The sequence below is a fragment of the Sceloporus undulatus genome, chromosome 2 (genome assembly GCF_019175285.1).
Source record: "Sceloporus undulatus isolate JIND9_A2432 ecotype Alabama chromosome 2, SceUnd_v1.1, whole genome shotgun sequence".
Lineage (NCBI taxonomy): Eukaryota > Metazoa > Chordata > Lepidosauria > Squamata > Phrynosomatidae > Sceloporus > Sceloporus undulatus.
This window is the reverse complement of record NC_056523.1, coordinates 280,943,945-280,956,374: the sequence shown is the minus strand read 5'-3', so window position 1 is coordinate 280,956,374 and position 12,430 is coordinate 280,943,945. Positions and strand designations below refer to the sequence as shown.

Below are 12,430 nucleotides of genomic sequence, written 5' to 3'. Positions count from 1 at the left end.
AAACATGTTATTCAATAAGTGCATTTTCCTCCTTGTCGGCTGTTTCGTTTGCAATGTAGCCTTCAAAATTTCTGTACTGTGTTCCTTGTTTGTTTAAGAAACCACTTCCAGGAGTAACAGTTGGATCACCAAGAGCTGTCACTGTGACCATTTTATCAAATGACAATGCCTTTGGGATCATTTCTTTTGATATGGTATGTTTTCTTATTTTATATGTCTTTATTCTATGGAATTAGAATATTCCTCTCAAAGGAACAATTTAACAGTCATGATAACTAAGCATCTCCTGTGGTATAGGATTTGAAGGCGTTAACTGCAAGTTCATTTGATCTGAGCGGTGTAAATACCAGGGATGGCTACAGTGAACTTTTATCTTTCAGCTTCATCCTGTTCATCATAAGGAGTTGAGAAAAGTAGTTCAGTGCTTCAAGACAACTCATCCACATTGTTATGTGAAGGCCCTGAATTTTAAATGTTACTTCTGTGTAATTTTGCACTCTTGTTTATGGAATATAAAATGGAAGGTTTCTCCATTGATTCAAAGTGGCCAATGGTTTCTTGTACTGAGATCACTTCGCATATTGTTTCGTGCAGATTAGCAAATGATAAAGACAAGGGTGCAACACTAAGCAAGACATCCCAAGTGCATTGAAATAGTTGATCAAGTTGCAATGCTTAATAAAGAGCAAGAGGATTGAGGGAATAGTATCATCCTTTCAGAGGCAGTCTTAAAGTGATCAAAAAATTAAAATATATAACTGCATGACTTACTTTGAGGAAAGGTTAAAGATCACTGTTGAAAAATTCTGTGTAAGCATCCGCTTAGTGAAATAACTGTGAATAATTCTTTTGTAGCCTCAAAGGTTCCTTTGTATTGATTTAGAAGTTTTCAGTAATGATGAGCTCTTTGTAAGATAAATGAGACAAATAGAAAACTAAAGGAAGTGGAAGAGGAAGAGAGTATGAAGATATACAGTACTCTGTCCCATTGGCAAGTCGTGAATTAGCTTAACTGCGTAATACTGACTTTTATTACAGGTCAAGTATAACTACTATGGTCCAAAATATACTGCAGAAATAACCCAGTTTGAGTCCACTTTAACTGCCCTGGCTCATTCTCAGGAAATCCTGGGAAATGTAGTTTCTTGTGGAACCAGAGTTCGCTAGTCAAAACAAAGAGCCTAAACCAAAAGCAGAACAGTATGGCAAACAGAAAGGTCTAGGGAAAAGTAATCAATGAGGAGTACATAAGAATGTTTTAATATCTAAAATATTCAGTAAATGTAGTTACAGTAATTTTCTGGCATCCAGGTAAACAGTGTGTGGTCAAAGCAATACACTGTCCCAGAAAGCGCAAACAACAAGCAATGTATACACTTCCCATATACATACAAAGTTAAAAGTATAAACACTGCCAATATGCATGGAACATTAGAAATGTATGCGTTTCCAAATAAGGTACAAATGTAAAAATATCCAACATCCAAAGTGCATGGAGAAACAGAAGTATTCTTTGTTGTTTTTCCTGCAACAAACTAGCACAGCTACCCTTCTTAATTTAAAAGTAACAATCTAGCAAGGCTTCTGCTGTGTAAACAGAACCTTTAACATGATCTGATTTAAAGAACTATACAAATATTGTAACGTATAATTTGTCTCCAACAGCTATGATTTTTAGAATAAAAAATCAATAATTTTCAAATATTTATATCTGTTGTCTTTTATTCCTCTGATTAGCCAGACTAATTAATTGCAGGGCAATAGAATACCATCCTTGGGATAGTTCACAGATAGGATGAATTTGTCTCTGAGAATTTGTATTTCTATGGTAACAGCCCTCTGTATACTCTTTTGGAGACATTTTATGGGAAACTGACTGTGTGTTGCCTCTCTCCATTCACCTTAATCCCCACATTTTAGCCTGCCTTAATCATACTGACTGAGCCCAGAGGTGGGAATCAATCTGTGCCTCTCACCCTAGTTAGGGAGAAGGGAACCTATGGAACCGTGACTGTGATTTATAAGGTAAGTATGCAGAAATAACATCATCTTTTAAGGTATTCTTTTAAGTGAAGCTAAGTAGTGAGACTGCTAGAATCCTAAATAAGGATAAACATGGCAATTCTGGAATGAATATTTCCAAGTATGGCTACTTGCATTGAGAGGATTAGTTTAATTCTTCACATTGTGGTTTAAATCTGTAATCAGACTTTCTATTTATCTCATGGGGAGAAGGTGGCAAGCAATCACAATCAAAATCCAACATAGTTGCCAGCTGTGTTACAGCCAGGAAAACACTCTTTTCTTAGTACTCAGCTGACATGACAAGATCTACACTTACCATGAAATCTGGGTAGATGACTATTTGCTTTACTACATGGGCATACCAAAGAAAAGCATTTCCAAAGAAACCTAATATAGGATTAGAACTCTACTATGGGATTGGAAGAAGTTGAAAGCATACAAAGCTGCTTGTGAATGTATCCTCATTCTTGTTGCAATTACTTTGTACATTTCAGGTTCTTTCTTAATCCAGTAATTAAGAAATGAAATATTCTACTTTTAACCCAACAACTAGAGTTTCTTTAGCTTTCATTTTATCATGGTGCAGTTATTAGTTGTCTTGTAGGAAATGGACACCCCTATAATTATTTAAGTACTTTTTAATGAATTTTATTGATTTTAATCTTTCTTTCAACTTGAATATCCAAAGATTGTCTAAAATAATGAAAGTCATAGAGTTGATTGTTGAAAGCATCGTACCTGTTGACTGAAGGGACACAATATCTCTTTATAGGTAGAAGGTCCAAATTCTCCTGAAGAAGACTTGAGCCCAGTAAGGGGAAATATCAGTTTTCCTCCTGGCACAGCTGTATTGATTTATAACATATTTGTTCTAGATGACCAGGTGAGAAGAAATAACATTCTTTTTTATGCTTTTAATATATATCTTAGGAGGATGAAATAATTAAGCCATGATACTGCTATCTTTAGTTAATACTGGACTTGCTTATTTTAAATATATAAACATAACTAGATTCAGAACTACAATGGCTAATACATAGTAGGAATTGGAAACACTGTCTTCTCTCAGTTATACCCTCCTCTCTGCTAGTCTTCCATGTGAAAGTGAAAACCTTTTTCCCTCCAGGTGTGTATGTGCAGAAATAACTTTGGTCTATTGAGATGATCTGTCTTCTTGGTGCTGGCTGTTGGTTTTATTGCTCCTATAGGCGGGTTACAGACCGCCCATTTGGGGTGGTCTGTACCCGCCCCTTTCCCCGGTGTATCGGGGCCTCAGCTGCCAGAACGGCAGCCACTGAGGCCCCGATCCGCCGCTTTTCAGGCTGCGGGAAGCGGCAAAACGCTGCTTTCCGCAGCCTGAAAAGGGTGTCCTTGGGGCTTCAGCCCCAAGGACACCCCATGGCGGCGGGGAGAAGGAGAAACGGGCTCTTGCCCCTTTCTCCCTTGCTTCGCTGGGCGCAGCCGTCTGAAGGCTGCGCCCAGTGCGCAAAGCAACGCCGCAAACCAGGAAGGAGCTCTGAAATGGAGCTCCTTCCTGGTCCGCGCTAAGGGTGCACTAGGCGCCCTGGCGCGGAGCGAGGACATCACGTCCGCGCCGCCCCGATATAGAGGCAGCGCGGCCGTGATGTTTTCATGGCGGTGGCTGTCTGGAACGGCCGCCATAATTTTTTACGCACAGAGCGCGTATTAGGGTTGGGAGGTGCAGAAGCACCGCACCTCCCTAACCCTAGTACGCGCTCTGTGCGTACTTTAATGGTGGTGTGTAACCCACCATATTCTTGTAAAATACATTTGTCTGCTATTTCTTGCCTGCTTATGTTAATATTATCATTTTGTTATAGGAGTTTTATTATATGGTAGTTTGGGCCTAAGTTCAGTTGTGTCTCTCTGAAAGTAAACTTGATTGAAACATGGGAATTTGGTAGGTCACCGCTTAGATACTTACTTGATCCAGTGAGTCAACTCTGATTGGGATTAACATTAGATTAAGTCTTTGTTGTTAACTTCGGCCCATTCATAGTGGCCTAAAAGACATGGAGGGAACTGGTGATCCGGATGCCCTCCCCCGAATCGCTCCGTTAGCAAGTGCCCACTACAAATTGAAATCGATGCATTTTGACAGAAATCGATGCATTCTGTAGTCTGCTGGCGAGGTGCCGCTGCCACAAGCTATCGTCATGGTGACGTTTGCAGGGCATGGGGGAAGTGTCCTCCCTTTAAAGAGCCAGGCACAGGGGTTTCAGCGGCTGAAGCAGGAGAGAGATGCCTCTCTCTCTCTCTCTTTTTTATAAACTGTGGGCTTTTGGGTCAGATCTGCCCCTGTCCCAGGCAAAGGATGGGATTGCCATGCATTTTTTTCTTTTGCTTTTAAAAGCAACATTAGCTTTCCCTTTGCTTCCCTTGCTGTCTGCTCAAGAAGACAAATCTTCGCATATTTGCTCAAAAAATTGTTAAAATGTAACATTGATTGTTTGCAACATTTGTAGCTTCTCCTCTGCAGAAAGCAAGGAGATCCAGGATATCCAATGCAAGCCTAGCTCATCTGCCTCTGGAATATAAACCATGCGCATGTTCGCTCAAAAAAAATTGTTAAAAATGTAAAATTGTTTGCAACATTTGGAATATAAACAATGGCGCTGTTCGCTCAAAAAAAATGTTTTAATTTGAAAAGGGGGGGGGGTTGCCTGACATGAGCTCCGTTCATGCCTGATTTTTTCCTCCTGCAAGGGAAGGAATGCCCAGCGGCAGCGGGGCTTTGGGCAGGGGATGCAGGGAAAAAGCTCCTAAAGATGCCTTCCCTTGCTCCCTTCTTCCCAGGGCTCTTTCCTCCTCCCCCTCCCCTCTGATGGGGGAGGAATGCCTTGCCCTTGCCCACCCTCTGATCTAAAATCCCTCCCTCAATTTGCCTCGATCGTGATCGGGCCAAGTTCTCATTCCCAGGACCCGGGGTTTTTAAAAGAAACGGTATTTGCGCCGATTTCAAAAGACCCGCCGCTAGGGCCATTTAACCCGGAAGGTGTGCAAGCCCCGGATTCGCTTGTGTGAGATTCGGGGTGAGTAGGAACTTCACGTGATTGAATCGGTTCAGAACCGTTTTTTTTTTTGTAATGTGAATGGGCCCTTCATTGAGCATGAGTGCAGAATACTTGGGACTACAGCTGGCAACCTGTTCAGCATTTATGATGTCATAAACTGCATTTACAAAATCATAAATTTTGGAATTTATGGTCACTGCATGATTTCAGTGACCAGAAGCACTGCCAAAACCTATATGTCTGAAAGCATCTCACTGCTGGGAGAGGGATGGATGCTTCTTCATTCACCAACCCATTCCCCAGCATCTTGGAAATCCTTGTGTTGGAGGTGTTGCCTTGAAACTAGGTTTTTATATGTTTCTTCAGGAGACATAGCTATAGTGATAATGTCTTTGATCAATAATTTTTTGATTTCTATATATTTGTCTTTGAGTTGAGTAATCATTAATGATTAATGTTGTTCTTCTAGATTCCAGAAGACGATGAACTATTTATTCTGCATCTGAGAAGTGTTGAAGGAGGAGCTGAAATCAATGCATCAAGAAATTCTGTTGAGATTATTATTAAGAAAAATGATAGCCCAGTACGATTTACTCAAAGTATTTACATGGTGCATGAGGAAGATGATATACTAACAATCCCAGTAGTTCGGGGGAAAGATGATAGTGGAAACATAATTGGACCTGATGAAAATGAAGTCTCAGTTTGCTACAACATTGTAACTGGGAATTCAACCATACATGCTCAGCTTAACTTAGACTTTCTAGACCTACAGCCAAATACAACTATTTTTTTTCCACCTCTAGTGCATGAATCTTATATTACATTCAAAATCCTTGATGATACCATACCAGAAATTGCAGAGACATTTCATATCATGCTACTCAAAGACACTTTACAAGGAGATGCTATTTTAGCAAATCCATCCATTGTCCAAGTCACCATTAAGCCTAACGATAAACCTTATGGAGTATTATCAATCAATAGCATCTTGTTTACTCAGACAGTTGTCATTGATGAAGACCAGAGGCTCAGGTACTGTATCTTTTCTGTGTATTAATAATAGAAAATTAGATTCATGAGCAGCTTCAGTTTACTTGAGAAAACAAGTTTTAATTTGAAAAAAAGATAATTTTACTTTGCAGGAAGTTTTTATGTCCCCCCGCCTGCCAAAAAATAGTTTTAAATTGTGTTTCTTTTGCTTTCATGTTAATGACATTATATCAAACTAAGGTCCAACACAGCTCTAAAACATAAATGTTGTAGTAGAGGTTTACATCATCCACTCTTGATGCTGCAGTTCAAGGAATGTTAAATGTGCATATGTGAGTCAGGTCCAAAACACACTGCAGAAATAATTCAGTTTGAGACCGCTTTAACTGCCCTGGCTCTGTGCTATGGAATCCTGGGAATTGTTGTTTCTTGTGGAACCAGAGCTCTTGGATAGAGAAGGCTAAATATCTCATAAAACTACAGTTCCCAGAATTCCATAGCATTGAGTCAGGGCAATTAAAATGATCTCAAACTGGACTATTTCTGCAGTGCATTTTGGACCTTCGTTCTGTGGTTGGAATTCCCATGGGATCCTTGTAGAAGTTTTGGAGAAAAACTCTAGGCAAATATATGGTTTTGCCAAAATTGGGGGTTGAAACTAATATAGAGTAATTTCTACAGTTGTGTTTATACCTACAATAATTATTTAATAGATTAATTTCAGACATTTATAGTCTGAAAACAGGAAAAGTCAATTCGTCTTAAGCTTCATTATTTCCTGTTGTGAATTTTACAGTTAAATGGGTCCATAGATTTTGACGGAACATGGTTGTAAGTCAGTTTCCCTAGACTGGCAGCAGTATGTTGGATGCTGTTCCAGCACATGGGCTATAGGTTTGGCAGATGTTAACATAGGCTATATTTGCATAATTATCCACCAGATTGGAGTGTAAATGGAGCAATCAGAGTGTAGGAATTTTAACGTACATTTCTTTGAAACAGCTTTATTTAGTCATAAATTCATTGTGAGTTAGTTTCTGAGAAAGAATGCTGCTTGGTCTTTGTCTAGGTCAGTGGTTCTCAACCTGTGGGTCGCAACCCCTTTGGGGGTTGAATGACCCTTTCTCAGGGGTTGCCTAAGACCATAGGAAAACACGTATTTCCAATGCTCTTAGAAACCAAGACCATCATTTGGGGAGCAGTCCAAACAAGTCTCCATAGAAAGTTGAACTGTCACAAGTCCACACTTCTGAGGCTTGCAAATTTCACTGACAGTCCATTAATTCAAAGAGGGGCCTGCTCTTTCTTCAGGCAAGCCTCAGGACTGTGTGTGTGGTTTCAATCAGGCCTTGTAGGCAAGAAGGCTGATGTAAAATGGGCCCTTCATCAAATTAATGGAACTTGTAGGTATTTTGAAAGCTTTGAAAGAGTGAAAGCGAGGCATCAAAAGGCAGGGGAAGACTTTTAATTATTATCGGGATGGAGGTACATATGATACGCATGTGATAAACTCCTATGTTTTTACCTGAGTGAACACCTCTTTACGAATCTCTAGGTCATTCACTGTGACTTTTAGTTTAAACTGAACATCGAGTTGCTCTGGAGGACCTAGATATTCCTAGAGAAAACATATTAATAAAATGCATGAGTAATCAAATCTGCAAAAGTCAAAGCTGCAAATGTAGAGGGACAAATATATAGTGCTTCTTTGTAAAGAGGTGGTTGAGTTGTAGCCACATTATGTTTTAGGGAAGGGGTGGCAAAAACATTTCTGTTTTTCTGCCTTCAGTATGTGTTAGCCTCTGGTTGTGACAATGCACTTTTAAACTGCCCTGGTTGTTTTATAACTCTTACTGGGCTGCTGTTTTAATTATTTTATTCAGGTGCAGGTAACTTCTATGGAACTGAGGGCCATATTGCTTCTTGAAGTCCACTGTGGGGCATTCCCTAGCTTCTGCTACTGAAGACTAAACTTTAGAGGGCAAAACTGGCATCTTGAATTAGGCCTGGAAGCAAATAGGTAACAAATAGGTACAGTGACCTCAGATTCAGTATAATGTAATTCTGCACTATCTTAAGCTTCCAGGTCTTCAACAGCAACCCTAGATTACTGTAAGCCAATGAGGAGGCTACCAGAGCACTGAATTCTATAGCTAGCGTATCTTTCATGAACCATCATAACTGGAATCCAGCTATGTGTTTAAAAGTTTTTCAGTGACAAAGCTAGATCAAAGAATTGCTATTTAAACATGTTACAGATCTACATTTAGCAAATTTACCTGTATTGAATTTTGTTTCTTAGATACGAAGGCATCACTGTTGTAAGGAATGGTGGAACACATGGAAATGTTTCAGTTTCCTGGATTATAACCCGCAACAACAGTGATCCTTTGCCGGTGACTGCAGATATCATTCCAGATTCAGGAGTATTGCACTTTTCTCAAGGGCAGCTGTTGGCATCACTTCCCCTGAACATTATTAATGATGACTTACCTGAAGAAGCAGAACCCTATCTACTTAAGATTCTAGCTCATACAATACATGGAGGTGCAGAAGTGAGTGAACCAGCTGAGGTAAGTCCACATTTACTCCTCTTAAGAAATGCAAGCATTCAGACAAGACAAGTAACATTTGAAAAAAGGTGGATGGAAAATAAGAAAGATGGTAATTCAGAATTTCAGCAGGGGTAGCTATATTATTTAAACTTTCAGAGTAGATTTACAGTGCAATTCTGTGCATGCTTACTCAGTAGTAAGACTTCAACAGGACTCAGTTTCAGAAAAATGGTTTAGGACTTGCAACTCTAGTTAGTGGAAATTTATTTCTCTGTTCATTTTATTTCTCTTACAATTAAAGGGATGAAGTTTCCAAAGGTCCCAAGTCAATGTAGTGGAGTCCTTTGTAAATGATGCATTAAAATATTACAGCTTTAAGCATTTATAGTAGGAAAAGATAAAAAAACAAATATAATAACTAACTTACAACTTTGCCCAGATAATGATTAAATGGCCCCAACACTAAAGAGATGTCTCTGTCAAGAACTTCTAGGTTGTTATAGTATGAGTGGCAAATTCCATGACTGTACTTGCTGAGCCACAAGTCTCTTGTGTTTGTTGGTTGAAACACAGTACAGGATTTAAAGCATCTTCATCTTTTGTAGCATTCTAAGAGGAAATAAGTGGTGGTAATAGGCATGCTGACTGTGTGCAATAATTTTATGTGACAGTAGGATCCTTCAAGTTCTTTGGCTTTTAAGATTAAGGCTGTAGCAAGCAGTATCCCACTTATTACTCTCTTTTCCCTGGATTAATTCTATGTGCTCTCATGTTCTACTGAAAATGTTACCCATTATGAGTAAGGCCCAGTACAGACCACCCCTTTGGGGTGGACTGCACCTGCCCTTTTTTCTTCCAGGTTGGGGGCAGGGAAACGTCACTTGCAGCCCTGTGGCCCTAATCCGGAGTTTTTCTGGACCATGGAGAAGCGGCAAAATGCTGCTTCACTATGGTGCAGAAAAGGGGTGTTCTTGGGGCTTCAGCGCCATTGGAGAAAGGGCCGCTTGGCCCTTTTCTCCCTGGCGTTGTTCCCGCAGCTGTTTGGTGACTGCCGGTACAAGGCATGCACCCAGAAGGAGTTCCATTTCGGAGCTCCTTCTCACACCGCAGCCAGGTCTCCATAAGTGGCTGGGGCAGTGAGAAGATGTCATGCACACGCCATGCCATTTGAACTCAGCGCATGCATGATGTCATCATCTGCGGCCCCCACATAGTAGGGTTGTGGGGCGTATGGATGCTCTGCTCCTGGGCAACACATAGTAGGGTTGTGGGGCGTATGGATGCTCTGCCCCTGGGCAACCCTACTATGTTTCCAGGCCAGCAGAAAGTGCCAGTCTGGATCAGGCCTAAGTTTGGGTCTGTTCATTATGGTGCAAAGGAGTCGGTTCATGGAACAGACTTCCCTGATCTCCCTGACCAAAAAAACAAAAACAAAAACCTCTAACTCAAGCGGTTTCCAGCTTTCTGGTATTAGTGAGGTAAAGGACAAAATTGCAACAACACAAGTGTAATGGCTTTATGATTTAAAAATAATAACAAAAAGAAAAAAAACCCCAACCCCAAAACCAATAGTTTTGGTTTATATCTAGCTAACGATATATTTCTGGCCTCCATACTTTATAACATAGAGGCTTATTAACATATGCAAATATTATAATAAGGTGGATAATAGTTATTTTTTTCATGTTAATTGCAAAAAAATGACTTTCTTTAAAGGTTTCTGCCTTTGAACCTTCTTAAGCGGCTCCTGACCAGTTCTAGGGTTATTTGTTAGCTCTGTTTTTATCAGGAATTTGTGATTGTTCTTTCTAAAACATTCCAGAACACAGAGAATTTATGATTTTGGACTACAACTAACAGAATTTCCCAGATAATGTAGATACTGGACATGCTGCCTATGCAATTTGTGAAATTTTAATCCAAAGAAATACATTACAAGTTCTGGACTATTCTTGATGTTATCCAATTCTGATTTAGTAGCCATTAGTTACAAAACATGAGCCCTATGGTTAGCCTGCCCAGTCTCAAAAGCAGAATGAGTATAGAGACAAAGTTATCCCCATATGCTTTCTTAATATATCCTACTTACAGTTAGTTTCTACTCCAGTTTAATTCCAGACAGGTATGATAACATTAAAATATACGTAATTGTACCTCACACATCCATTTTCACATGACAGAGAATAGCTCACTCCCAGTGTGGGAAAGTCCCTGCCAGAATAAGAGGGGTGTATAAATCCAAATGTTCTAGCTCCCAGTGGAAATGGAGGTAGGGGAGAATCTACCAATTCAATCAGTCATAATGACAGGATAATACAGTATGGATTTTAAGTGGCAATTTCTTTTAAACATGAATGTTTTCTTGTTGTCATTCTTCTTGTAGCTTTTGTTTTACATTCAAGACAGTGATGATGTCTATGGTGTGGTAAATTTCTACCCTTTGGAGAATCAGAGGATAGAAAGCAGCCCAGATGGACGGTTTTTGTTCCTTAGCTTTGCAAGGCAAAGGGGAACAGTGGGAGATGTGGGGCTGTCTTATACAGTTGCATATATCCCTGCTGGTCCTGTGGATCCTGAGCGAGCTAAAGAAGGTGTTCTAAATGTTTCTGGGAGAAGTATCCTATACATCCCTGAAGGAAAAACTGAAGACATTGTAAAAGTACCAATAAGAAATGATGCTTTTCTTCAAAATGGAGCCCATTTCTTAGTACAGGTATGTATTATTATTGTTACGTTGCTGCTTTGATCTCTTGCTTAAAATAACATTACCGTAGGGTTTTCTTGCAAAAAAAAAAATATTATTATCCTTTTAGGATGATACTGAGGTTCCCCATGGTTAAGTGAGAATTCAAACCCTGGTCTCTCAGAGTCCCAGGTTGCTGCTATACTACAGGATTAATGCATTTTGGCACAGACTTAACTGTCATGGGTCAATGCTATGGAATCCTGAGATTTATAGTTTATTTTGGCACCAGAGCTTTCTGAAACAGTAGACTAAATATCTCACAAAGCTACAAATCCCAGAATTCCATAGTGTTGTGCCATAGCAGTTAAAGTGGTGTCAAACTGTGGCGGGATACAGACGGGCAGGGGAGGACGTCTTGGAGGTGTATTTAGCTGAATGCGGAGCCTCCAGACGGCCCGCCCCGGGGGCGTGCTTCAGGTGTTGGAGCTTCCACACGGGGGGCAGTGAAGACGCCTCACCTGGGTCCGTTTCGGACCCGGAGCTTCCATACCGCCGCCTCGGAGGACGCTGCAAAAAGAGAGGCAGCTTCCGCACGGGCGGCCCAAACCGCGGCTTTTTTTTCTTTTGCTGCATGAGAAGTGCGCAGCTTCGCAGCTGCAGCGCTAAGCAGCGGCGGCAGAAACCCTGTCTGCGCATTTAAAGCACCCAAGCCCCTTTAAACTTTCTCTCATCTACGAGGCCATGGAGGCTGGCATCTAGGTGCCAGGGAACCCCAGCATCAACATCAGAGACCAGCAGATCGGGCCCCTGATACTGGCTGACTGTGCCTACCCCATTCGGAAGTGGCTCATGACCCCCTTAAAGAGAAAGAGTGGCTGTGAGTGTGAATGAGGCGCAACTGTGCAGTCTAAAGCTAGGTAGGAGTGCTGTGAGGTAGCAATCTCCAAACTCTGTCCTTCCAGGTGTTTGGACTTCATGTCCCAGAATCCCAGACCACAGGGCAAGGTGACTGGGGATTCTGGGAGATGAAGTCCAAACACCTGGGAGGACAGAGTTTGGAGATTGCTGGTTTGGGGACCAGTGAGCCAGGCATGGTGGGAGGAGAGAACAGGAAGGGTAGAATAGAGTAGATAGGG

General features: G+C 40.8%; 1 protein-coding gene across 1 annotated transcript in view; it reads left to right on the top strand.

The window, feature by feature from the left end:
• The window catches only part of ADGRV1 (adhesion G protein-coupled receptor V1), a 384,090-nt gene that overhangs the window by 17,857 nt on the left and 353,803 nt on the right, over positions 1–12,430 (top strand). Inside the window, 6 exon segments of the mRNA XM_042447787.1 lie at positions 99–194; positions 1,921–2,025; positions 2,798–2,908; positions 5,530–6,095; positions 8,356–8,626; positions 10,992–11,321. Of these exon segments, the coding sequence (XP_042303721.1) occupies positions 99–194; positions 1,921–2,025; positions 2,798–2,908; positions 5,530–6,095; positions 8,356–8,626; positions 10,992–11,321 (1,479 nt within the window).